Source organism: Fusarium mangiferae (assembly GCF_900044065.1).
Source record: "Fusarium mangiferae strain MRC7560 genome assembly, contig: FMAN_scaffold004, whole genome shotgun sequence".
Taxonomy (NCBI): Eukaryota; Fungi; Ascomycota; class Sordariomycetes; order Hypocreales; family Nectriaceae; genus Fusarium; species Fusarium mangiferae.
In genome coordinates, this window is record NW_024573924.1 from 2662584 (window position 1) to 2688202 (window position 25619).

At 46.3% G+C, this 25619-nt stretch overlaps 14 protein-coding genes across 14 annotated transcripts; 7 read left to right on the forward strand and 7 right to left on the reverse strand.

Moving 5' to 3' along the window:
- Positions 1-115: 115 nt before the first annotated feature.
- FMAN_09400 (uncharacterized protein) lies at positions 116-1748 on the reverse strand (the record flags this gene model as incomplete). The annotated part of the gene is made up of 3 exons (XM_041830240.1): positions 116-1154; positions 1209-1522; positions 1575-1748. The coding sequence occupies 3 exons, from the start codon at positions 1746-1748 to the stop codon at positions 116-118; spliced, it is 1527 nt and encodes a 508-aa protein (XP_041680923.1).
- Positions 1749-2265: 517 nt separating this feature from the next.
- Positions 2266-3362, forward strand: FMAN_09401 (uncharacterized protein; the record flags this gene model as incomplete). Its single annotated transcript, XM_041830241.1, has 3 exons — positions 2266-2529; positions 2576-2718; positions 2774-3362. 3 exons carry the CDS (start codon positions 2266-2268, stop codon positions 3360-3362), a joined length of 996 nt encoding a protein of 331 aa, XP_041680924.1.
- A 541-nt stretch (positions 3363-3903) lies between these two features.
- FMAN_09402 (uncharacterized protein) lies at positions 3904-5484 on the forward strand (the record flags this gene model as incomplete). The annotated part of the gene is made up of 1 exon (XM_041830243.1): positions 3904-5484. One exon carries the CDS (start codon positions 3904-3906, stop codon positions 5482-5484), a length of 1581 nt encoding a protein of 526 aa, XP_041680925.1.
- A 783-nt stretch (positions 5485-6267) lies between these two features.
- Positions 6268-6531, forward strand: FMAN_09403 (uncharacterized protein; the record flags this gene model as incomplete). The annotated part of the gene is made up of 2 exons (XM_041830244.1): positions 6268-6278; positions 6330-6531. 2 exons carry the CDS (start codon positions 6268-6270, stop codon positions 6529-6531), a joined length of 213 nt encoding a protein of 70 aa, XP_041680926.1.
- A 387-nt stretch (positions 6532-6918) lies between these two features.
- On the reverse strand, positions 6919-8616 carry FMAN_09404 (uncharacterized protein; the record flags this gene model as incomplete). The annotated part of the gene is made up of 4 exons (XM_041830245.1): positions 6919-7338; positions 7394-7517; positions 7571-7992; positions 8068-8616. The coding sequence occupies 4 exons, from the start codon at positions 8614-8616 to the stop codon at positions 6919-6921; spliced, it is 1515 nt and encodes a 504-aa protein (XP_041680927.1).
- Positions 8617-9493: 877 nt separating this feature from the next.
- Positions 9494-9884, reverse strand: FMAN_09405 (uncharacterized protein; the record flags this gene model as incomplete). The annotated part of the gene is made up of 2 exons (XM_041830246.1): positions 9494-9599; positions 9652-9884. The coding sequence occupies 2 exons, from the start codon at positions 9882-9884 to the stop codon at positions 9494-9496; spliced, it is 339 nt and encodes a 112-aa protein (XP_041680928.1).
- A 2272-nt stretch (positions 9885-12156) lies between these two features.
- Positions 12157-12980, forward strand: FMAN_09406 (uncharacterized protein; the record flags this gene model as incomplete). The annotated part of the gene is made up of 3 exons (XM_041830247.1): positions 12157-12200; positions 12254-12380; positions 12429-12980. 3 exons carry the CDS (start codon positions 12157-12159, stop codon positions 12978-12980), a joined length of 723 nt encoding a protein of 240 aa, XP_041680929.1.
- A 184-nt stretch (positions 12981-13164) lies between these two features.
- FMAN_09407 (uncharacterized protein) lies at positions 13165-14076 on the reverse strand (the record flags this gene model as incomplete). Its single annotated transcript, XM_041830248.1, has 1 exon — positions 13165-14076. One exon carries the CDS (start codon positions 14074-14076, stop codon positions 13165-13167), a length of 912 nt encoding a protein of 303 aa, XP_041680930.1.
- Positions 14077-15964: 1888 nt separating this feature from the next.
- On the reverse strand, positions 15965-16850 carry FMAN_09408 (uncharacterized protein; the record flags this gene model as incomplete). Its single annotated transcript, XM_041830249.1, has 2 exons — positions 15965-16687; positions 16734-16850. The coding sequence occupies 2 exons, from the start codon at positions 16848-16850 to the stop codon at positions 15965-15967; spliced, it is 840 nt and encodes a 279-aa protein (XP_041680931.1).
- A 1206-nt stretch (positions 16851-18056) lies between these two features.
- FMAN_09409 (uncharacterized protein) lies at positions 18057-18857 on the forward strand (the record flags this gene model as incomplete). The annotated part of the gene is made up of 2 exons (XM_041830250.1): positions 18057-18575; positions 18657-18857. The coding sequence occupies 2 exons, from the start codon at positions 18057-18059 to the stop codon at positions 18855-18857; spliced, it is 720 nt and encodes a 239-aa protein (XP_041680932.1).
- Positions 18858-19360: 503 nt separating this feature from the next.
- FMAN_09410 (uncharacterized protein) lies at positions 19361-20272 on the reverse strand (the record flags this gene model as incomplete). The annotated part of the gene is made up of 1 exon (XM_041830251.1): positions 19361-20272. One exon carries the CDS (start codon positions 20270-20272, stop codon positions 19361-19363), a length of 912 nt encoding a protein of 303 aa, XP_041680933.1.
- Positions 20273-21236: 964 nt separating this feature from the next.
- On the forward strand, positions 21237-21563 carry FMAN_09411 (uncharacterized protein; the record flags this gene model as incomplete). Its single annotated transcript, XM_041830252.1, has 1 exon — positions 21237-21563. One exon carries the CDS (start codon positions 21237-21239, stop codon positions 21561-21563), a length of 327 nt encoding a protein of 108 aa, XP_041680934.1.
- Positions 21564-22003: 440 nt separating this feature from the next.
- FMAN_09412 (uncharacterized protein) lies at positions 22004-22621 on the reverse strand (the record flags this gene model as incomplete). Its single annotated transcript, XM_041830254.1, has 2 exons — positions 22004-22245; positions 22303-22621. The coding sequence occupies 2 exons, from the start codon at positions 22619-22621 to the stop codon at positions 22004-22006; spliced, it is 561 nt and encodes a 186-aa protein (XP_041680935.1).
- A 796-nt stretch (positions 22622-23417) lies between these two features.
- Positions 23418-25285, forward strand: FMAN_09413 (uncharacterized protein; the record flags this gene model as incomplete). Its single annotated transcript, XM_041830255.1, has 3 exons — positions 23418-23481; positions 23534-23702; positions 23755-25285. 3 exons carry the CDS (start codon positions 23418-23420, stop codon positions 25283-25285), a joined length of 1764 nt encoding a protein of 587 aa, XP_041680936.1.
- Positions 25286-25619: the final 334 nt, after the last annotated feature.

The window sequence follows — 25619 nt, forward strand, 5'->3', positions numbered from 1 at the left end:
CTCGAGGCTATTCATAACACCGCCTGATAGTGAGGGTTCATCTCTGATAGATGTGCCTTAGTCGTGAATTAGATCAAAGCAATTTTTATCAGTCATATAATCAGCTAACCAGAAGCTAAACTCGATCACTTCTCTCTACAGGCGTCTTCTGGTCATCGTCCCTTGGAATAGTCTCCTCCTCGTCATGAGCCTGGGCACTTTCAGGATCCAGTCCCCAGGTAACGATATCAGGATATTTCCGTACGTAAAACCACATTCCCATGATAGCCACAATGCTCCCAACACTGAATGCCGCCGCTAGCGGGAAACCAACTGGATATCTAGGTGAATCACTAACCCGCCAAGCACGAAGTGGGATAGAAGCGTGCCCAGCATAAACAAGTGTAACAGCAATAGCCACCAAAATAGACCTCACCTCCGGCTCTTTCCTCAAAATCTCCGCTAACCACGCGAGGAGAGCATAGCCCCAAGCAGCCGTAGCAAATGTGAGAAAGTAGAAAGCCATGATGGTCTTCCACGAATCAGGCCACCCGGAGAGAACCGAAGTTGCGATGAGCTGTAAAGTGGCGGCGCCAACGCTGACTTGCCAGCGCCAGGCCTTCCAATCACTGAGGGCGTTGAGACCGATGTTGCAGACTATGCTTATAGCGTAGCCACCAAGTGGGATAAGGTTGACGGTGTAGACTGAATAGCGGGGTGTTCCGTCAGCATTTTGGAGTCCTTTTAGGAAGAGGAGAAAGTAGGCGTTTGCGCGTTGACTCCATGCGAATTGAAGATAACCTGCCAGAAACAGATATGAGAGGGGACTGAGGGCGAGGAGTTTCATCTTTTGAACCAGAGTCTTGAAGGGGATGATTCTGGAAGTTTTGACGCCGCTGTCGCTCATTCGAAGACGACAAAGTTCTCTCTCTGATTCTGACAGCCAGAGAGCTCGAGTGATGGCAGGTGAGTCTGGAATGATGACAAGTCCGACGAGACCCCAGAAAATAGTCATTATGCCGCTGATAATGAAGAGCCATTGCCAACCAGCAAGGCCAGATACGCCGTTGAGGTTTCTGTAAAGGGCGGCTTGAACAATGCCGAGAAACATGTTTCCCGCAACGCCGCTGACGCCAAAGATCGCCAATCGCTTTCCCAACTCCTCGGGACGATACCTAAAGGGTTGTTAACGACATATGGAGCTAGAGGTTTGTGATTAGTGATCATACCAATTGAAGATCAAGTTTACGATGCCGGGCCATGATGTAGACTCAAAAACACCGAGGAAGAATCGTAGCCCAAATACGGTCTTTGCATTTGGAGCTCTGTAGGTGAAAAGTGTGAATAAACCCCAAATAATCTCGCAGAGAGGGAGGAAGAGAGATGGTCGAACGCGAGTTTGGATGAGTTGTGATGGGACGATGAAGAGGGCGTAGCCGATGGAGAAATATGTCGTGAATTCCACCAGTTCATTTCCGTAGAGCTTGAGATCCTCTTTCATCCCTGAGACATACGCAGCTGTCGTCGCAGATTGATCCATATCCTATAGAGTCATCAATATCACAGTTCACAAGAAAGATTGGGTATGTACATACCTTGAAAAGACCTGCGATGAACGCCCATACCAGCAACAAACAATCAAGCTTGAGGACCAAAACATGAGCTGGATTTTTGAAGTATGGGTGAACCTTTGCCAACCACGACGTCGACTCTACATCCGCGACATTCTGCCTCTCCTCCGAGGCAGAGTCATTCACAGGTGTCGACATCTTTGTTGCTCCAAAGACCGCTGAAAAGTAAAAAGAGGAGTTGAGAAATGATCGACACTTGGGGTTCTCTGGAATATTTAAAAAATTCCCGCCCGCCACATTTGACTCCAAGCTAGAGACGTTCTAGAGCCCCGGCAAGTATCGTTTCTCAGCGAAAACTGCAGCCATGACGAGCTTAGACTATAAATATCGCAAGATCACGAGTCAGTGGTACTAAGATCGGAGCCGAGCAGTAAACTACCGTGTTTGTCGTGATCAAGGGTCCGATTTAGCAGAAACACCATCAGATTACCCCACTGCTTATCTCAAAACACAGCAACTACAATTGGCTCGATCTTCAGAGCGGGTACATTCACCCGGCTTGCGTCTTCAGCCCTGCAAATAACGAGTCCCCAAATCTCCTCTTCTAGCTAAAACCATCGGACAAGCCCCGACAGGCTCGGATTACACTATCCGAAGGCGGAGATATCTAAGACGCAGCCTGCACATCCAATCCAGTCGCTAACAAAGGGAAAAAATGTCTTCCGAACCGCTGTATCCCGATTATCTGCCCACCCGCTCGAACGGCTATAATGCGCCGGTAGCTTTGCCCCTCTTTGAAGCGGAAGAGCCAGGGCTTCGGGCTGATCCCGCCAAAGCGAATCTGCTAAAGGGCACTACGACGGTTGATATTACCCCACGTATTGGCACGGAAGTCCGGGGTGTGCAGATTAGTGCATTAGGGAGGGAGGGGCTTGATGAGCTGGCTTTGCTAGCTGCTGAACGAGGTGTTGTGGTTTTTGTGAGTCTGTTTGGTGGCTGTGATGATATTGAGCTGACTTCTGTAGAGGGACCAGGATTTTGCGGATGCAGGGTTTGATAGACAGAGGGAGATTGTCAAGCATTATGGACCGCTTCATCAGCATCCTACGATGGGGTATCCGAAAGGTACTGGGCCAGAATTTCACGTTGTCTATGCCGATGAGAAGACGTGAGTATCTTCACAAAGTCTTTTCATTACCAACAAGTGTATTGATTAAATGCAGCGGCAACTTGAGAAAGCTTCTGGGACCTCGAACGACATATGATCTCTGGCATATTGACCAGACATTTACACCAAATGTGCCCTCGACCACTTTCTTCTGGGTCCTCGAGATCCCCGAATCTGGCGGCGGCGATACTGCTTTTACGTCCCTCACAGCAGCCTACGAAGCTCTCTCGCCTGCCTTTAGAGAAACCCTTCACGGCCTGAATCTTCATCACACATCAGCTTCCGAAGGCGAAGTGCGACGAGTTGGCCAAGAGCGTGCTCTTGCGGAAGCAATCAATGCGACGCATCCCCTTGTCATCAAACATCCTGTCACTGGCAAACCATCGCTGTTTGTCAATCCCACAATCGCTCGGCAGGTTGAGGGCTTTCTGCCAGAGGAGTCAGATCACTTGCTCTCGTTTTTGAAAAATCACATTCGAAGCATGGACTTCAGTTGCAGGGTCAAGTGGGAGAAAGGTACGGTTGTGGTTTGGGATCAACGAGGAACGGCACATTCTGCTGTGCCCGATTTCCGAGATAACGAGAGGAGGCATATGGTTCGGATTATTCCCTACGGCTCCAAACCGGAGCCTGCTTTCGAGTGATCGACTTCAATATGTTCCTGTTTCTGCCATACGTAAGCTAGCTCACTATCACCCACCTAGAGGAGGCAAGAAGACTTAAGATGTTGACCCTAAGCGACGAAAATATTTAGTCAAGTCTTCAGTAAGGTTAGGGGACTCGTTGCTAAGTTTATTTTAGCATCCTCTGGTAAAATCATAAATTTACTTGCTCCCCGAGGCTCACTGCACCCGCGTAGCACTGCATGCAAAGTCCCGTGTTTGTTGATGCCTTACGGATTGACTGAATCACGGCTTTCGCAGGTTAATGTGATTGGTAGATTGCCCCCTGTCATGGTGGAGTAACCTGCCTGGGCAGGATTGGAGCCTACTGCTCCCGTCCTCTCCGTTGTCCATCACTCAAGACTCTTCGAACAAACTTGTTTCCTCAAATTGCTTTGCGCAAAACTCACTTCCTTCATCTCAGATCGTGCGCTGGACTCACTCTTAGACACCTGTTTCTATCTCTGTGGCTTGGCTTCAGTCTTCAAACAAATCTGGTCGTCCTTTTGATCATTCGGTCAAGATGACTCAGACTGGACGAAATCCGCGATCCAAAGCGGATGATACGTCCAATGCAAAACCGAAACTAGAAGAATTTCATCTCTTTCGATTTCTCCCATATGATCTGCGACACACAATTTATACCCTCGCCACCCCTCCACGGGTCGTTCGTGTTGAGGAAGGGCCAGTAAATCCCAAGGAGAAGCGGGCATGGATCGACCAAGACTACGAGAGCTATTTCGACTATGCATTCGAAAAGTTTTACAAAGAGAAGCTAGCCAAAATGCCAGTTCCGAAGCTACACCCCGATCTGGCAGCATTTGCGCATAACTGGCGACACAGAATTCCATGGGATTCATATAACCGCCAATACAAACAGACATGCCTAGAGACGTACGGTTTCACCTCCAATCGACCTGTTTACGAGCCTTGGCAGCCATCAGAGGAAACACCACGTATTCCGACAGACTGGCTCGTCGACTTTCCTGAGCTCGCATTTGAATTGACCCGCAAGGGTGCTCTGTACAGCGACGCGGAGATACCTGTGTTCTTGCATGTGTGCTCAGAATCACGACAAGCACTCGTCAACTGGGGCTACCAGCTCTTCTTCGCAACTAGAACAACAGGTCCAAGAACTTGGTTTCATCCCGAGAGAGATCGTCTCTACATCCCTCATACAGTAGAAACCTTTCCGAGGGCATATGACAGGTATTACGGATCTGGCCTCCCGGGGGAAGCTCACACGCCATACCCATGTCCTGAGTACAGTCTGCTACTCTCGGGTTGTCATTGGGATATAGGCCAATACCGCGTGGATGACTTGAAAAAGGTCAGGAATGTCATCCTTGAAAGCCCATCGACAGGGAAGGACCAGGATGCATTGGTCCGTGAACTTCAGTCTCTTCTTCCTCTCCTTTCGGGCCTAAACGAGCTGCTCCTTGAGAACTGGGGACTGGAAGAATTTGGGGAGTGGTTCTATCCATTCCGTGGTTCGCACGCTGTGGAAGTCAAGACACCTGCCAGCTCCGTCACTTGCATCCCTGTTGAGGACATCGATGCTATAGGATATGCTTTCTGGGAGCGTTCCCTAGTAAACGACGATAACAGGCTCGGACCATTATGTTACACCGGGTATCGCAACAGCGACTTCAACGAATTTCTGGAAAACCCGTCTCGACATGAATCGTACCACGAGGCACACTCCGAAGCAGTAAAGACTGAGCTTCTTGAATGGAAGTCTGACCTTGCAACATCCCAGAAGCCGCGAATCCCTACCATTTGCCACGTCAATATCTGCCCGGACTCTTTTTCAAAGGTCTACTTGGCCAATAGACACAGGTTCTGGAAGGCTCTGGAGTCTCTTGACCATATGCAAGTCCAAGACTTGGACTTTCGAGAAAAGTTCTCACTGCGGATGAGTAATTGCCCACATCCTTTTAGGATTCACTGGCGACAGTTGGACTGGGACCGCGACTGGCCAGACACAGTTGAGATTGCTCGATTGACAGATGCGATGGGGATCGATTGGTACACAGAAGGGACGCTTCAGGCTTGGTACTTGACGCGGTTTGAGGTTCCGGAACCGCAGTGTATTGAGCTGTAACAAGGGAGGTTGATTGTGATGTGAGGAGAGAAAACTAAGGACCTAAATGGCAAAGGCTTATGTAACTTAGTAGAAGTTCAAGATAAGCTACGGGTATCTTTGGTTAAGTTGATTTTGACACCTTAAATTAAGGTCCGGTATTCTCTCACATCCTCGTGGTTTGTAGTTGCGTCATACATGACGCTGAAGTTGCTTTCTGATAAGCCTTTGTCCCTGCATTGAAACGAAAGCCCGCAGCTGTTATACGCTCACGCTGATCAGAGTCTAGTCCAGCCGTTGCTCAGAGCCACTAATGAGCGACAGCTATACTGAAGCCTTCAGACAGTATGGATTGGCGATCTGGTGTCGCTTCTATTGGGCGGCTATATACCTGGCTAAATCTATATCTCATCAGCCGTCAGGCCGCCGCGTCATTTTTGCGGCACGGTTGATCAGGTCGTACCTTGTTAGGAACTCAGGGTCTAAGCTGATGTCACTGTGGCGATGTCGTCGAATCGTTGTGATTTCTGTTGAAGCTCAGAGAGTTTCTGGGGGAAACGATGATCGATATGACATCGCAACGGCGAATTTTCACGGCTGAGGTACGATCGTTGATGATATGGTTGTTTCTTTGATTGGTATCGATCACCACTTCCATTTCCTATATAACAATGGCTTCAGCCTGCTCAAGTCGAACATGAAACCAAGAACATCAACAACAATCTCTGCACCTTTACGACACTGCTTCGAGAAATCTGCACTTAAATCATAACTACTATCTCCTATCACCATTGTAATAACAAAATGGCTCCCAAGTGAGTCTTCTACCATTGACGAAACGTATCTCTGTACTAACACTCGTTCAGCTCCAAGCGTCGCTTCTCCCTTAGCGCCCTCTCTCCCGCATCCAGGAGATACAATAAGGTCATGAGCGAGCGACCCGACAGCCGTCGATCTATCGACACTACAGCCACTACCTCAACAATGGGCGGCATGCCTGTCGTTGAGGTCGAGAACCATCTTGTTGACCCGGCGTATCGCTGGACAACTGCAAATAGAATCGGATAGATCCGGCAAAAAGCAAATGGTTTTCTCTTTGACGCGACAGCACGATGATATCAATGTACATAAGTTTTCAATTTAATTTGAATTTCCCTTTCTATACCATGATACTTTTACTCAATGGCGGCGTGCGATCCATATGCTCTAGTATGTTGAGGAACTCAGACAAGTGTTCTGTAACTTGGGCCCTTGATACCTGATGTACTATTACGATCTCTCGAAACCACCCGTGCACAAGATGACGAAACACTGAACAAGCAAAAAGTATGTTTGTGCACACCAAGGCAAACAGCTCAATACGCTGTTGCCATACATACGAGCGGTAACCACTGACGCCACGAGCCGCAGAAATTTACCGAAAAATCTTTGGACTATAAGCTTTCGTTATTAATACTAATACGCCATCCGGCTCTTCGTTTCCTCCACTTCAGGACTCGCAGTCTCGTTGCAGAATGTTCGAACAGTCTCAACGAGACGCAGCCTTGTCGGTTTGTGATCAAAGGCCTGACCGTGGTCCAAGTCCTCAAACCAGATCACGTCCAGTTTACCGTCGCTTAAAATCTCTCCTGTCTCTTTATTTGGGCCTTGCGCCCAATCTTTTGAACCTACAAGATATGCCCTAATCGATTTCGTATCGATGATACTGTCTCTACTGGCCAAAGCCACGGCAACAGGACGATCCTGTAGGTCTTCCTTCCACAGTAGATTATCGGCCCAGAAGAAGCGCCGAAACAGGGTATGAGCGATACCTATGTCTTTCGAGCCAAAGTAGGAGAGTAGATGCTCCTTAGTCTCACTTGGACGTCGACATATCTGGAGAAAGAAGTTAGTGAGATCAACTGGTAGAGTACATTGTCGATAGACGTACAAAGTTATATGCTACATCAGGTAGATGCAACAGGAAGGATACGGGATCAATGAATATAACGGGGCCGATACTGATGGATGTCTTGGGGTCTCGGAGAAGCTGTGCGGCAACAACGCTTCCGTATCTTCCCATGAGAAATATTAATAACCCGAGTTCAAATCGTATCATGGCACTTACGAGTGAGAGACCAAGACGCATTTTCCCCACCCATATGAAGACAATATTTGATGAACTTCCTCGCATATTTCATCTTTCAACATAGCCGGGTCTGTGATGCGAGAACTCACTGACAAAATCTCCACAGCAATGATCCCAATGTCTCCATCGGCGTCGTAGCGGGTATTGATGCCAGCCAGGAAATTTATGTACGGATAGAGCCCCACGCCGATGCCGTGGATAAAGAGAATCGGTAGTTTTGTTTTGGACGTATGTGGCCGGTGCCAGTAGGTAACCCTCTTAGCAGGAGATTTGTAGGGCGTAATCAAACTTAGAGGCCGAAGCGGAAAAGTGTTAAACCATTGGGAGACTGATGTTCGGTGAAAGCTGAAGGAATGGTATAGCAAATAAGTAGATGCTATCGTGTCGACAACAAAGATGCACTGAATAGTAGAGAGTTAAGGTCAGTGGTCGATAGCAAGTGTAACTGAAATGCAAATACTTTGATAGAGACTCACCAGATACCATGTTAAACTCCGATGAAGCATCTCGACCTTGTCAAGAGTCAGGCGTAGGCATTTAGCATCCCCCCTGCCAGGCTCCAACCTTCTCCCGAGCAGCTCCTCTAGTTGCTTGACGTAGTCCTCTAACTCGTCATCATATGTCGAATCACAATCTTCCATATTTAGAAAACCCCATCGAAAGAATTCTTTGACGTTCTCACGCTTGATTTCATGCTCTGGCGCATCACGGAACCACCTCCTTAGATACTGGCCTGCGTCTGGAATATTGTCGTGACATTGTTGGAATAGTCTTTGGCGATCGGCTCGACAGGGTGCAATGGGGTGATTTGCGGGTTTCTGAAGGTGGCTGTTCAGCGGAAGGTATATGAAGATATAGAAACTTGCTTCAAGAATAAACCATGCCTTGAGGAGCCTCGGAATCTGAAATGGGAGCGTGACTAGTGATAAGGTGAGAGAGACGACAATGCTGAGGGGCGCGATGAGGTGCAACAGAAAGATAGAAGAGCGCATAAAGACGTAATCCCATAGTGATTTTACCGCCATCACATCCGGATGGTGTTTTATTTTGTAATTCTCCAAAGGATCAATTGCTTCTGGATATTGCTTTCGATGGATGAACAATGCTGCTGGCGATAAGTATGTGAGCCATAATCCAGATCCTAGTCTGCTTTGAATATTTGATTTTGTTGAATTCCACTAATCCCGTTTTGTTGGGACAAACTCTGCCAATGATTCAGTTGTTTACGTCTTTACGCCGAGGTAAATTTACCATGTGCTCAGCTCAGCATGTGAATTGGTAGTCATGATAGGATCGACACACCGTGTGAATCCCTAACTTTAATGCCCATGCCGATATGTTGTTGACGCCAAAGACACTCTTTATTTTACTCGGAATTGACATTCCGCGTTCTGACATCACGGGCAGAAATATCACTATACGAACAGAGGCATAGTTTCATTCAAGACTTTCTATTAATTTGGCTATGTAATTACAAGAGCTAAAAGTGCCATCATTTACCCCTTCAAGCGCGTTTCCTCTTCAACCCGACTCTACTTGCGAGGCCGTCCCCAACTGTGGGCTGAAGTTTGAGACCCACAGTGCAAGGCGGGTTCTTGGGAGAGAATTTGAGAAATGGTCCCTTTGGCTCTGTATGACGATCGAACAAAGCTCTTCTCTGTGCTGCTGAGTGGGTGTGTTCGAGGCCAACGTTCCTAGACCACATGCCTGTTCTGGGTCTCGCTCTGCGACGTGAAATGTCGTTGCACGTTCCCCCCCGTGTGTGTTCATCTGCTTTAAGCGTGATACCATTGACAAACCCGGCGTCTGTACTTACTTGACTAACTTTCCCAGCAGTAGCAGAGAAATGCCTTTTGTTTAATCTTTCACTGCCGTCGGGGCCTGACAGGACAGAGTCTTGACTCAAACGCAACGGGTACCAGCGGTGTTCTCGGGGGAGGTATGATGCAAAGTATTGAACGAGCGAGTCGAGGGAGTTGGTACGAAAGAGTTGAACGGCATGCTCCCACTAAGGGGTCTCGATGAGCCTCGGATTGCCAATAATCTCGAAACTTGCAGACTCGAGGGCCTCGTTCAATTCGTTGAGTCGCTGTTGTCTTCGACCGAGGGCTAGACGATGAAACTCGGCAGCAGAATGCGCGGTATGGGCGATTTCGGAGATGTCGTGATAAAAGGCTTCGGGGCTTTGGATCGGCGCAACATAAGTGTTGTACTGGTCGTGAAGCTTGTTGGACAGAACTTCCTTCTTCAGACCGAACTTCCAGGCAGGCCATGCGTATGCTGGATCATCCATAATAAAAGAGTATTTGTAGAGAATACCCGGGAACTTTACTTTCAGAAAATAGATTTGAGAGGCTTGAAAATTGGTAGGATGAAGGGAATACCTACAGAACGCTGATCTGATTTTTGAATGGGGATCCTAAGACCCTGATTTTCATGGCGGGTGAGCCATGCCGTGTCAGTGACGTACGCCTGACACAATACACATGATGGGTGCGCGCTAGTGCTGCAGGCAGGGTCTTCACCGTACACTTCAGGCCTGATGCCGCTACAGCCCCCTGTTAAAACGTGAGTGAATTGTCTAGTGTCTTTCAACACGGCCTGTATATTAGACCGGATCATTCATCGATTTCTTTTAAATACGATGCAGTTTGACCTGCAAATACCACAAAAGATAGATCGCCAAAGCCCTCAAACAGCATAATGACCACAAATACCATTTCTTCTACTCGCGGAGCTCACATCACGGAAGCTCCCCTCAGCTTGCCCTTTGTTAAACAACACCCATCTTCTCCTCCACTTGGAGATGACACAGCGCGAAAGAATTACTCACTGTGGCTATCCCAATACACGATGAACAGAATAGTCGATCTTCTCAATTCTGGTTCTCTTGACCCCTCGCTCCTTCTGCAAGTCTCGATTCCTAGTAGTTGTTCGTGGAATCGACCAAATCCAACAATCAATTGAGAAGCAAGCCCTGATGTGCAGAATGTTGCTCCCGGCTTGCGAGAGACCACGGATGTGGACTGCGAAGTGTTTCTTTGTTCTGCTTGTTTTGGTGCCACTTCTTTCAATTCCTTGCGTTTTCTACTGTCTGTCTTATCTATGCTTGAAGTTTTTTTTTGTATTTGCTTGAATAATTCTACCAGCATTGCAAATATTGAAAAGTTTGGCACCAAGGGGCATTGCCTTTTAGTGTTCTAGGTGTTAGGTAACCTGGTGGATGGTCCATGGAGTGGCTATGACCAGTCAAATTTTGTATGTTACCTCCAAGACATTGGGTATTGATAGAATAATTTACAAAACAATATTTGTTGTTTCTATGACGAGCAAACGTTAAAGTATACCATCTTTCGGCAGTTCAGATGTGTTTGTTCAAGTTGTCGTTCTAGAATTCGCTGGACACTGTAGATCTTGAAAAGAGTCATCAACTGACAAAGCCTTGTCACGCCATGAAACCCTACCCACCTCGCTTACAAGGTTTCGGACCGAGATCCGCTGGTTTTGATAGGCACGGAGCTCAAAGTCACCCGTTCATCCCTGAACGTTATCGGCCACTTGGCCCTGTCAACTGCTAGCGGGACAAATAGTGTGCAGAGGTACTTGGATCAATGCAAGTGGCAGATTTACCGGTAGTTTCGTGGGCCCATCCGCGGGGTGACATATTATTCCCCTGTAGATCTGTGTTCAAGTTGGCAACGCAAGGAGTCTCTAATCATTTGAAGATCCGGTCAGAACATACTGTAATAATTGCGCTCAGAGCTCCCAGCTTTAAATACGATGAGGAATCACAAAAGCTAGCTGGAGTGGAAACAGACCACGCATACAATAGAGACACTGGCGGTTAAAACAGTCTTCGAGTAAATGGGTAGTGTTTATCTACCTCACATTCTATTTGTTCCAGGGCACTCGATCGAAGATCAGATCATCGCCCAGCGCTTGCTGCTTGTTTGAGCACAACAGAAATAACAAGCAGGATATAAACAGGTTCAACCGTAGGCCCTAGTCCAGTCCATGCACATGAGTAAGAAACGTCGATGTCTTTCACTCAATAGACAGGAGAGAATCTGGCAGAAAGATGGAACATGTCTGAGGTTCTAATCGCAGTGAGAAGTCAAGACGAGTGGCATTATTAAGAAGGTTACGTATATGCACAAAGCGGTGTACTTAAAAAATGACACATTGATGTAGAAAGCAGAGGAATATAGTAGAGACAATGTGGTTTGCTATTGTTGAATACATTGATAAGAAATCTATGGCTGATGAATATATCAAGAAGAAAGTTATGCAAAGTCTACATAGATAAACAATCTGATGGATCTTCATGATGGATGCCAGTGCTCGCCAATTTTAAGGAGTTTAATAAGCCGAGTTGCGTAGAGCGCCAGTCACTCACCTCCCTGTTCGGTTAATTGAATATAGGTACAGATGAATACGTCTACAATTCCAATTCATCTTGTACTGGTAAATCTTCTCCCCTGTCATAAAAGAATCACTTCAGTGTCAAAACTGAAAAGATCGCCCTCCAACCCAGCATCTCCCCAGACACTCCGCGCCGCCTCACGATGGCGCCTCAAGGAGAAAAGGGTTTCTTCGCCTCTCTGAAAGAGTAAGGTCAAGCGAAGCTGCCGCTGTGGTTAGGTTCTCTGACAATACCTCTAGGTACTACAATACTGATGCTCTCTCCGACGTCACCGTTACCTGCGGCGTACAAGTGTTCAAGGTTCACAAGATCATCTTGTCAGCCCACTCTAAGTGCTTTGCTAAGGCGCTGAAAGACCACTGGAAGGTAAGTTGAATTCTTTGGCCCGAAGTATCGGCTTCTGACACCACGTAGGAGGGCTCCGAGGGAAACATCGATATCGATGATTTTCACCCAGGAGTTGTTGATGCCCTGCTCCGATTCATGTACTCCTATGAGTACGACAACGATCAAGATACTCCACGCATGCTTTTCGACGTCAGAGTGTATCAGATTGCGGACAAGTACGGCATCACAGCACTGAAGGATGAGGTGAAGAAGCCTTTTGAGGTTGCTGTGAACCGTGAATGGATCACCGACGATTTTCCGATTGCCGCCAATCTTGTCTATGTGACAACTCCTTCCCAAGACAGAGGCCTTCGCGACATTATCGTGGAGGTTATGAGGAAGAACATTGAGCATCTTGCCGGTGCCAACAAATTTGACGAACTTCTCAGAACGACGCCAGATTTGGCCGTAGATCTTGTTACTTGCCTAAGTGGAAGAACAGCATCACCTGAGACGCAGTATCAGTGCCCTGATTGCGGCGCGCAATTCTGGGTAAATGATGACCCTGAGGACTGGAGCTGTCCATGCTGCACTTGGAAGACTTCAGATTGGAGTGGGTATAAAATCGAATGGGTTTGATGATGTTGATGAAAGACTGGAGGATCTGGGCAAAGCATGGCCGGATAGCAGAGACTTTATCACGAAGGATGCAGTAGTTAAGATCTGATAAACAGGCTGGGATTGCGCTACAACTCAATGGTAGCCCTTCTATCAAGTTAAAACTCAGCCCGTCTTTTCCACGACTCCAACGCAATTCCGCCTTTCACATTAAGGTTCCTCTGCTCCCGACGGCCGTTCCTCCTTGACCATTCCGTAGCTTAGCAGACCTTCCACCAACAAACTCATCATAGACTAAACTCAATCGCCGTTTCTCATCTGCTTTGATGCTAGCCCGTGAAACACGCAAGCTCCTCTCTAAATGCTCCCAAGCAAGTTGGACCTCCGGCTTATGTGACACTTTGTCGTCTGATTTCTGATTTCCTTCTCCCTGAAGCCCTCGTCGGCTTGACTTGCCCTTGGAACGTAGCTTCACAACCGTTTCTTCATACTCGGCGAGTTTCCTGAGCTGCGTGCGTCGGTCGCTAGAGTTGGCATCAGAGCGCAGCCGGTCTTGATCTGCACCGTACCAGAACTGTAAGATACTAGGCTTTCGAGAGTCTTGGACTCGGGCTTTGCCATTCGTCTTTGCTGCGCTAACCCCTGTGTCTTTGTCTCCTAGGTACTCGTGAACGGCCTCAAGTTGCGCATTGGAGACAAGGGCCTGTAAGTCGGCTCCTGAATAGTCTTGGGTCCTCGAAGCGACGTCCCTCAGCCTATTGTCAAGCTCTCCTTGGAGGTCCTCGTCAAGCTTTAGCTTCTTCAAAAGACATCGCAGAATATCAATTCTATCGTCCAGGTTTGGCAAATCACATAAGAGCGACTTATCGAGGCGGCCGGGACGGAGCAGCGCAGGATTAATAAGATCGGGTCTGGACGTTGCAGCAAGGACATAAACGCCAGACAAGCCCTCGACACCATCCATCTGAGTTAACAGTTGATTGACGACACGGTCTGTCACCCCAGTTGAGTCACTTCCACGCTTCGGTGCTATCGAATCGATTTCATTAAAGAAAAGAATGCAGGGCTTTAAGGCGGTCGCTCGCTTGAATAGATCCCGAATGGACTTCTCAGACATGCCGATATATTTATTAAGAATCTCTAGGCCTTTAATAGAGATAAAGTTTAATCTATACTTACTAATAATAGTGCTAGCTAGTAAAGTCTTTTTATATCCTAGATATTTATAGAGAAGTATACTAGAATATAATTAAAGCAGGTATTATATAAAGGTAGGTATATAATATATTAGATATTTAATAGTCTTTAAAAGAATTTTATAGGTTTTAGTTATACTGCTAATAGAGTTAAATATTATAGTTAAAATCTTAAGAGATATATTTTATAATATAATTAATATAAATCCCTTTTAGGCTTCCTTAAAATATTCTTTTATAAAAGAGATATTAATCTTACTGCTATCTTTTAGGTTATTTAATATAAAGTAGGCTAAAGTAATATATTTTACTTATTCTATAAGTAAAATAAAATCTTAAGGTATATAACTTTCTATAAAATTTATAAAATCTATAAAGTTAATATTAGGTTTAAATATATATAAAGTATTAATATTAGGTATTAAAACTGCCTTTATAGACTTAAAAATATCTATTCATAATTTACTAGAGGTCTCTAATTAGGTATTATTAGCCATTTCTAGATAATTAATATTAAAGCCTTTTTTTTCTTTTTCTTTTTCTTTTTTATTATTATTATTATTATTCTTTATATCTATACTTTATTATATTATTATATTTAAGATCTTCTTTCTATATATTTTATTTAAGATATCTAAAAGAAGGGTTTTATAAAATATATAGTTTTTAATAATAATATTATATAGAGATTCTTTTATTTATATAGTTATAAGTATTATTACCTTACTATTTAGTATAAAATGCTATTTTATAATTAAAGAAATTATCTTACTTATTTACTTTAAGTATATATTATTGCCTCTAACTATAAGTTTAATTTTAATAAGGTATAGCTTATTAATATTATTAAGTATTATTAAAGTATAACTATTTAATTTAATATTTAAGGCTACTTAAAGGAAGGATTATTTAAAAGTATCTTTAATATTAATAATATACTTTTTATTTACTAATATCTTTTAATAAGAAATATATATAATATAAAATAATTACTTAAATCTTAATTTATATCTAATTAATAAGCTAATAGAGTTTTTATTAGTATTAAGGCCTCTTATAAGTAATACTAAAGACTTATATATTAAGTATAACTTAATATCTATAATAATATCTTTAATGCTAATAAAGATTAAGATTAATTTATTTAAGAGATTTTTATTATAATTTAAAATTAATAAGGAAATTAGCTTTTTAACTTTAATAAAAGATATATAACTTAAAGAGGAATTAATTATAAAAGGATTTTATAGGTTAGGTAAGGTTAATATTAAATTAAAGTATTTTACTATTTTAATTAAGAAGTATAGGTATTATAAAAAGGAGACTTAAAATTATACTATTTATAATAAGGCTATCTAAAAGACCTCTAAAAGTATTAAGTTATTTATATATATTAAAAATAGATCTTTTAGCCTTTTATTGGCCTTATTTTATATTAGGTTTAAGTTTAAAAATATCTATTAATTCTTTTATACTATCTATAAATAGGTAAATATAGACCTTTTAAGTAGCTAGGGTATATTCTATAGAGGCAGCCTTAATCTTAATAGGCACTTTAATTATGCCTTTAGAAACTAATACTATATAGAGTAATAAGGATAAAGTGGCATACTGGTTATCTAGAGTATCTTACTATTCCTCTAGTTTAGCTATAACTTTTAGAGAAACCTAAAGTAAGGTCAATTTATCTATACCATCTTAGCCATATTAGGGATTTACCTTGGCCTAGAATGTTAGTTAATAGAGGATTAATATGGATACCTAACTGATTCCTTCCAAGAGTGCGGTGCATTGCGTATTGCTATCAACCTAGACCTTCAGGCCCTCATTCGCATCTTGTTGGCGATTAAATAAATCTGGACGGCGTGCTCTATTAACTCCTCTGAGAAATAGCTTGATTTGGGGGGCTCCACGAGCTCTGCCATTGCTGCCTGCTCGTGAGTGACTACGAGAAGGCCCCTGTCTTGATTTTGGTGCAATAATGACTTCTGCATTGGGGTCCAGCTCAGCATATGGTGAGTCTGTTTCGGGTTGGAGAGAAACGACCCTGATATTTGCTGTTGTTGTTGGGGTTAGATGGAGAGTGATTGGATGATCTGAATGGCGAACACCATCGGAGCGATGGTAACCTGGATTAGGCAAAGCGCGAACTTGTCTGATCAAATTCAACTCCAAGAAGCTGGCGTGAAGCTCGATAATCTCCCAGTCCTCCGGCGTAAGAGGCTCGATATTGATGGCGCTAACCGAGGGACTTTCCAAATGCAATGTGATTTTGGTCTCTTGTCCTTCAGAAAGCCCCAAGGTCTGAGCGAATGCGGCATCAATGTCCACCCAAAATGGTTCTCTAGCATTCGGGCGGTTTCTTTCACTCCCCAACCTTTGTTGTTCCTCTGATGGGTGAGATCTCTGTCGGCTCTGCAGCCCTGTCCATCCAAGAAAGACGGATCTTGATTTCACATAGTCCGGTGACTCGGATACGCCAGCCGAAGTGGAATCATCATACGAAAGTTCGATCAAGACATTTTGCGACGGCTGGGTTCACATCAGCATGTATCCAAACCCGACACTGTTCACGAACCGTATTCAGACTATCAAGCGAAGCACACAGAAAAGGCGGCAGATTGGCAAAGCAATTCTGAAGATTGGCGAGAGATATCTTGGCTGGTATAGCCTCTGGTAGATTCGAAGGTGCCATGTTTCTGCGTCACGATTGAGGGCGGAAGAAGCGTTCGTTGAAATCAGCAATAAAAGCACATGCTTGAGGTGCTTGCATCCTAAAGTTTCACGCGGGGTCGGACCAACTGCCGAAGCGCCCCGAGTATTTATCCGAGCTTGGAAGAGTCTCACTGTGTTGATTGTTGGTCGTGTTGGTCGTGTTGGTCGTGTTGGTCGTGTTGGTCGTGTTGGTCGTGTTGGTCGTGTTGGTCGTGTTGGTCGTGTTGGTTGTGTCGGGCAGTGTCTGTGGCTTGATCGTCATTGTATAACACGTTGTTGCAAGTATACTTGCTGTGCAATGCATTGTAGAAGCCGTGAAGTAAAAGTTAGCTCAAGTATACAGTAGACTGAAACAATCTACAGGATACTTGCGATAAGTTCAAATAGTAAGTGGTCGAATAAGATGTTTCTGTTCCTTGAAGGTTGAGGTCCTTGTTTGTTGGCGACAATTCTTGTGGCTAGTAAAGACAGGGGTGATTTGTGAGTTACCAGTAAAAGCCACAAGAGGCCAGAACACGATGTTGAGATTATAGGAAAGGTTGTACCACTCGGTCTGTCGTTCATTTCCATCTTTCAATTTAATAATGCCTTGCTCGGTCCCTTCGATCTTATGGACAACGTTCCAGCTCAATTGTTGACTGTGATGCATTCAGATCCCTTGCGGATAAGTTTGTGCGTATTCCGGGCGCTCAACGTGACAAGGTGAGACTATGCCACTTGGTTGGTTCTTTCATGGCTTGAGAAAGATGTTAAGTAATACTTTTGGGTTATAGTAACCCCGCAGTGACTTTCATCGACTTCTTGTTAAGTATGTGTGCTGCTTGAAATTGAACAGGGGTCATTGGCATGGAGTTGCAACCTGCTCAGCTCAAAAAGCCACATTATGCACGTAAGATCTGGAGCCAAATAGCGGTGGAAGTGTATGATTCATTGAACCAGGGTTCTGAGACACTCTTACCCCGCTCTTGATCATAGAAAAAGAGTGAAAGAAGCTTGAACAAGATCCATTAATCGGTCATTTTGTGCTCACATCAAAGCTAACCACCACAACTTCGCCATCTACCTGAACTACTGACTGTCTCGAGGCGGTTGGTTGTCTTACAGAGTAATACTACGGAAACTCTCATCAGTTTTCAATTACAATCTCTTCTTATTTTTGTATCGCTGCCCTCAATCGTCAGACATCATGGTTGAGCAGGCTCCTACACAGCTTACGATTCCCGTTCGGCCTACTACGTCCACTCAAACGACAACCCCAACGCCAGGACCAATATCGAATTTTCCTGTTGCAGATCCACCGACAAATTGGTCGAACTACTCAAAAGAAAAGAAAGTCCAGTGGCTGAATGTTCATGGACTCAAATGTGACAGCACAGTAAATCTTGGGGATTGCTTTCGTTGCGGCGTCAAACTGTACGATACAATCGTCCTGGTAGTCAGAACGATACTTGACATTAAGGCACAGGTCAATGCCAACCATCCAGATTCTCCGCTGCAGGAAGATCTTCAAGTATTTATCGAGGCCTTAACAGAAGGCGTGATGGAGCTATTGTATGCTGTCAACCAAAATGTCTACAGTCTAGTCGCAAATGGCCAATTCGAGAATGAAGCACAAGCAACAACTCCGGTAGTCATTCCCGAGTTCCCGACCCTCAGTGATGATAACTCCCGGAAACCGCCTGAATCCGGCAAGGTCTTTGATACGGTAAGAACCTGTTGATTTGGTAGACTCAATCTCTTGAGTCAGTGTCATCTTTTGACAGTTAAGCTAATCAAATCGTGGCAGTCATTCTGGTGGATCTTCGTCGATACCTTGGACCTTCTCATCGACAAATGGCCATGGCTGCAGGTCAACAGACCAGGCAAGGAAGTTACATGGGCACAACTCATACAAGATACCATACTTACTGGCCAGGAATTCTTCACTGAGTATGAGAGGCTCGGTAGCGGCAGCGAGCCTAGTGATGACGAAGGCAGTAATATCTAAAATATTATCCCACTTCTTTTTTTCCCTCAATAACAACCGATTCCTGCGCTTAATTACAGAGAGACAAATAGACTGAGCTAGGTCTGGTCTGATCAGCGGTTCAGTTTGAAAGGGTATTTCTTGGTTTCGCTATGGGAGCTTGTCGTCACAGCAATTGATACTGAGGGGGAAAACAAATTCAACTGCTTGAGATATTTGATGAGCACTTGCAATTCACTCATTACCGAAAAGACTAGAATCATCAAACAATAGCTAGCGGACATCTGCATTACTTGATCATCTCCTCCTGGCCATCGATGTACCGCTACACTTGACCGAAAACCATAGCTTAGACGACTAGATTAGTCTACATGGAAAGAAGGTTAATGCAGATCGTCAGTCTCAGGATACACAATGTCAAGCTTCCACCCAAACTTGTCCAACAGGTCTCTCACTGCAGGTTTACCGATTTGTACAGAATTTCCATGCTCTCTGATAAGTCTGCAAAACTCAGCATCAGAATCCTAGTCCTCTGCGTCCGTATCCCACTCCCAAGTGTTGAACATTGTATCCTTGAAGAAACATTGGGCAAAGTCGATGATGAAAACCTGGTGCGAGGCTTGTTCGACAACCACATTGCGGGGGGCGCTGTCGTCGAGAATGATGCCTCGTTTGTTGATCTCGTGTACTGAGTCGACTGCATCCTGTACGATATATAACCACTCTCTTTTGGTCTTAGGGGCGCAAGGTTCGAAGATGAATTCATCTAGAGAGTAGCCGTCGATGGACTCAAGTAAGATGCCAAGTATATCAAAGTACGAATGTTCCCCAGTGTTTTCCACGCCGGTGGTGAGACGCACCGCAGCGTAGAACTTGGGGATCAGAACCCCCTGAAGATCCTGCATACGCGTGTATGCCTCTGTCTCAGTTTTGAAATGCTTGAAAGTATATGTCCAAAGCAGAGCTTCGAAGCGGGCGACTCCGTCGGGCTCATCTCGAATCTGACATGCGGTTCGTGGCATCATATTGGTTGTCGAGTCCTCGTCGTCCATCTCTTTGAGGAAAGGTTCCATGGCGCCTCGCTTCAGGAATCCGTGAAAAGCAGCCTTGGCTTGGTCGTCGTAGGGGATGTTTTGGTACCCGCAGTCGCGGAGTCCATTGCCAAATCGACGGTCGTAGAGCTTGAGGACGGCACAACCTTTGTCGAATTTGACACGCACGACGGTAGCCATAGTGCAGGTAATGAACGCAGTAATCTCGACCGAGACTTTCTCGTGTTGGGGCAACAAGTCGTTGTTGCTCTGGAGGATTTGCAACTCCAGGACGTCGCCGACGTCGTATCCTGCTGTTGTGGTCATGCTGGTCAGCGGTCTGGGGCAAGAAGGCGGGAAATAGGGAGAGGGATACTCACGAGGACCTTCGGCAGGGTTGTCCATGATTGAAAAGGAAAGGAAAGAAAAGGAAAGGACGGAGGGAAGACAACGGTTGATGATGCTTGTTGGTTTGTTGTGAAGAGAAGTTGTGAAAAATACAGTCGTGCAGTGCGGCTATGTTCTGGGGGATGGCTCGCGGAACTCCTTCCTGCACTGGAGTTTGTCGTGAAATCCCACTGTACGTAGGAGTTGTTTACTTGTGGCAGGCAGAACTAGCGGGCACAGCTAGCGGGTGAGGATTCGTCCGAACGCAAGTCCCCCTCCCCCTCGTTGACACTGGCCCGTATTTGTCACTCCGTCCCCTCCCCTGCTCCTTCAGCCTACACTGCCTCAGGCTCCCAACTACAGGAAGTGACAGTCGTTCAATTCAGACCCTTCCTTGAAAGAAACAGTGCTGTTGTTCCTGCTGAACATGTCCACATACCATGTGAGTCTGTTCCTCCGCCTGGAACAGGGAACTCGCGCGAACACGCACCTTGCCAGACCCAGCACGAACACGAACTGCTCCTGGCATCTCTCCATCTTCATCTTCAGCAATTCGGAGACCGCAAGACATGCTCTTGCCTCTGATTCCTCTCATCCCGCGAGTATAAACCCCCCCCACCCCCTCGGATCTGCTCAACGCAGACTTTTCAAGCGTCACGAACTCGCCTCCCAACCTCCCAGCCGTCAGCCAATGTTTTGTGATCACCAGGTGCATGTATCCATCTCCAGTTCTCGCTCATGCTCTCCTTGTGAGTTCTCTCGGCATCGTGTTTTGGTCTTACTGCAGCTTGTTGACAGTCGCCCATTGACCGAGAGAATGCAGTCCAGGATCGGAATATTTTGCTAACATGTTATTTGACAGTTTCAGCTGTATCATCCTCCATCACATAAAGTCTCCATCTCGAATACTCCTGGCGCAAGCTATCGAAATGATCGACCAGCCCCTGACCACGGTCCGACCACCCACCCACGTCTTCGCACCATGTCTACAAGTCACGATACCCGCCCTTCACAAATGCAAAGCCAGAGTGTATCGACCACTGTAAGTGAGCCGTCGCCTGGCAGGATGCTCATGGAGAAGAACGTGCCAGCGACCCAAGCAACAAGCTTCTACACTACCTCAACTACCAGCGAACGAGCGATCGCGAACGTCGAACCTTCCTCGCCGTCAAACTTTCCTGCATCCAAAGGCAAGAGTAACATCACTACCGAGAAGTGCCTGGCGAGGAGCAGCCATTGGCAAAGCATGTCTTTGGGGCCTACCGCGTTCAGTGGGGCATCTCAGCGACAAACCTCAGTCCAAGGATGAGACTGAGTAGTTGTTGTGCGAGAAGGGAGCAAGTCCAGACGAACCTCAAATGGTGAGAGGGAGCTGGGTAGACAACCTCTAAGTAGTAGATCTTGCACACTTTGAATGGCCTGTCCCCTTGTACAGCTTTGCAGGCTCCGGCCATCACAGCGTGGATAGTGGCCGTTGACCTCCGAAAAGCTCCATGTTCCGACGTGACAGTGTACTTGGGATGCCTGTGTAGGTGCAATCTGTGCTTGCATTGACACTAGCTGGCGGTGGATGGTAGGGGAATAAACTTGAAGCTGGGAGTGCATTTTTCTAGTCTCCTCTCATTGCGGTACCCGACAGATCACAGCATGTCATCACTTCTTGGGCCAGAAGGTTCAATAACTATAAAGGTAGATGCATTTGCACTTAGTCCCCAACGCTGGAACTCCAGGAATAGAGTGTCTATAGATTTACAGGACGCACAATAACACCAAGCTGACCCATGTAACCGCCATGAAAGAGCCCCTGACTTTACCAGCACTGTTATCGACTGTTTCGGTCGCTGAAGCCGCGGCAGCCGTTGTTGTAGCTATCGGCGTAACTGTGGCAGCGGGCTTGGTAGCCTGAACCTCAATGCCAGAGACTACACTCGTTGCTGCGCGGACGTAGGAGGTTGACGAGAAGGAGCATTGCGACATGACTTTATCAATATCTGTTTCACGAAACATCAGCGAGGAGATCGATACCATGACGCACTTCGACCAGTTACCTTCTGTGTCCTTGCTATTCTGCGCCATGCAGCTCGCGCACAGTCCCATCACGCCCTCGACATCGAAGCTCTTGTTCGTACAGATACAAGCCGCTTCGATGGGCTCGTCGTCGTCTTCGTGGTCAAGGATGACAAGATTCCTTCGTCTGTCGCTGTGCTTCTCGGGGCCCTTGGGGTCAATGTCGCATGCGTTGGTGAGGTTGACGATGGGCTGGCAGATTGTCTTGCAAGCAGTGGGTACATCATCTGCGTTGAGTTCCTCGGCAAAGGAAGCAGGAAGAAAGAGGGCCAGTGTGGTGAAAAAGATTGCTGAGCGCATTGTGCGTCGAGTTTGTTAAGGCTGATGGATTGTTGATGGTCTTGATACTCGTGAGTTGGAATGGATGGAAGCTGGTCTGGGTGAAAAGGGCCCTACTTATAACGGATAGTAAATCTATCTATAGAGACTAAAGATCTGCATGATCCCAAACGCTCTGTAGATATCGGCAAAGATCAGCCTTGTTGGTGGTGTTCCAGTCGTTTCATAAGTTGAGACAAGCATCATGTCCAAAAATAACTGGAGCTTGAGGACATGGGCCACAGAGCTTAGTCAAAACAACAAGAACATTTGGAAAAGACGAAACCCCTGCTATTGCTTGCCGTTGTTTCAGTAAGTCATCGCAAAGCATACCGTCGATTTGAAATGGCTGGTAAAGTGTTGATGTTATTTTTAGTCTTGGCTTTCTCGGCTACGAACAGCAACATGTCACACGATCTCCGAAAAGGGACTGGACGAAACATGCAGGGTCGTGTTCCCATGTTTCCAAACAAAGATTGAGTCTCGGAACATTACACTACTGCCAAGGGTTGGGACTTATTTAGATCCGGAAATTCATGCTTAAATTTAGGACACTTCTCAAGAGCCAAGTAGACGCACGAATGCAGTCTCGTGAGAGGGTTGAAAACAAACTGGGATTCATTGGTCGGAATGATTGATCCCCGACTTACGCGTCTTCCCCGCACAAGCAACGAGGCATCCGCTAACAAGACCATCTGACCTCGAAATACCAACAAAACAGGTTCCCTCTTGATTCTATTCTCGCCATCGCTCAGACTGTTGCGGCGTCGATACTATGATGAAACTCCAGACGGTGCTCCAGGCGCTGTTAATCGCTGGGGTCTTTGGGGAACCCTTGACTAGTGCGTGATGCCCCACGGCACAGAGACGGCAAGGCACTAACAATAGCAACAGATTCGACCCACGATGTTTCGAGCGGAGACGATGACCCGAGCGTAATGAAGAACCGTGCAGGTTGGGTCAACCCGGAGGACTTGTCACCAATGCCGCAGTGTATCGCGCAACAGGAGCAGTCCGCTTGGTTGGATGCCATGACAAAGTGCACTCGCCACCGCTGCACTTCGTACTTCATCTTTTGCACGCACTACCAGTGGCTTACTGAACTGAGCTGTGAGCGCCGAGTTCTCGCCCAGCGTTGTTAAGCGCTACAGCAAATACTGTAGCAGGTCGGTCCTCGCAAAGGCACAGCTTCATCACTGGATTCAGGCGACAACTGGTAGAAACTGGCTTGTTGATGTTGGAGATACGAATAGCTTGCAAAGCCTATCACCCAAAAGTCTGACCGACGGATATGCATCCGTAGACATTGCCAATAAAGCGCCAGCGTGCCTGAGAGACTCGCCCTCCGCCGGGACCCGAGAGACATTCGACCATGTCATCGGCTCCTGCAGCTTCACGGCTACGACACAACATACCGGGAATGCAGCTCGTCCATGGGAGTACAACAGCCGGCGAAACTCCATGACATCTCTCAGTTTCGACACCGCAAGCTACGACCTGACCAGCGATCATGTTCCCACGGGAGAGTATTTCGACAAAGCCTGTTTTTGCAACACCTTTGCTATGCCCCAGCACGAAGAACCATGCTCTTCATCGAGCCCGGAGGATCTCGACACCCAGCGGCGATGGATGAACGAAACTTGCGGTTACACGTGGCGTGAGCCGCCGCGACTTCAACCTCGTGATATGATCCCATGGCGATGGAGGATCTACCCCAGATCCGCGGAAGGCGATGCGCAATGCCCTTCCAATGAATGGAAGCTGATGAGTATCGGCTTGGTCAACTTGGTAACATTCTTTGCTGTACTCCACGCCAACAATTCACGGCAGAGTCACACCACCAATTCCCGTCCGCTATTCTACAACTCAGCGCGATGGATCTTGGGAGGAGTTCTTCTCGGGTGCATCCACCTGCTCGCCAATTTAGCCAACACAACCATCGTCCAGAATACCCCTGGCTACAAGGACGTTCCCGCCATACAGCTCATGTTGCTTTGGTGTTCACTACCTCGCCTCAGCTGGCTTCCCATCTCGTCTCACGGCACCAAGAATCCGGAGTTCCAGGACATGACTTCCTCGATGTCTGCAATGTTTGCGGAAGCGATCCTTCAGGCCTTCTCATTCTACCACATAAGTTTGACAGTGAACTATGGTCGTATCCACAACTTTTACTTCGGAGCTTTGTCAAGGGCGGCAAGATCACCATTTGCTGCACTCATGTTTGGCGGTGCACTTCTATGGCTGTTCGTTGTTGCGATGATGGCTGTACCTGTCATACGTACGATACGAACTCCCGGCAAGCTTACTGAGAAAGAAGATGGTGAATCGGGTGCGGACTCGAAGGAGTGCACGAGACCAAAGGAGGAGGAATGTCTGTTACCAAAGTCGCAAACGGGATCTGGAGGTCACAACTACGGGACCCTTCCTGCTGAAGTCGAGTCTCTTGCTCCGTTCATGAGACGCCATTCACGACTTCACATGACCTTGGCCATGGGAGTACCTGTTCTTTGGCTTGCGCAATGGTTATTCTGGATCGGATTCATCGGACTGAGCTCCCATGATTTCTGCCTTCCATCGGTAGAGACTCTGACGGGCGTTTGGCTAGCCTCCTCTTTGGGAAGCGTCATTATTAGATCTTATCTGTGAGTGGCGAGCCTAGGTGCGCACAAGTTCTATATCAAACAGCAGAGATTTACTTCTCATGAATATTTACCGTCTTGCAACAAGAATCTTAACCTTAAGTTATGCTTATTTGTGTGATCGTTCGGGCTTCAAAGGCGTTCCCAGGACGCTAAGCTCAAAGTAGCCTCAGTTGGTTCTAGTTGGTGATCCTTGGACTCAGCGACCTACGAAACAAAGAGGTTGAAGCACGTGGGCGAAACCACACAAAGAAAAAGCCCAGTGGCGCAACAACAAACGCCCATTCGTATAGGACCATGATCTCAGCCGCACTACTTCGTATATAAAGCCAAGGTCCAGC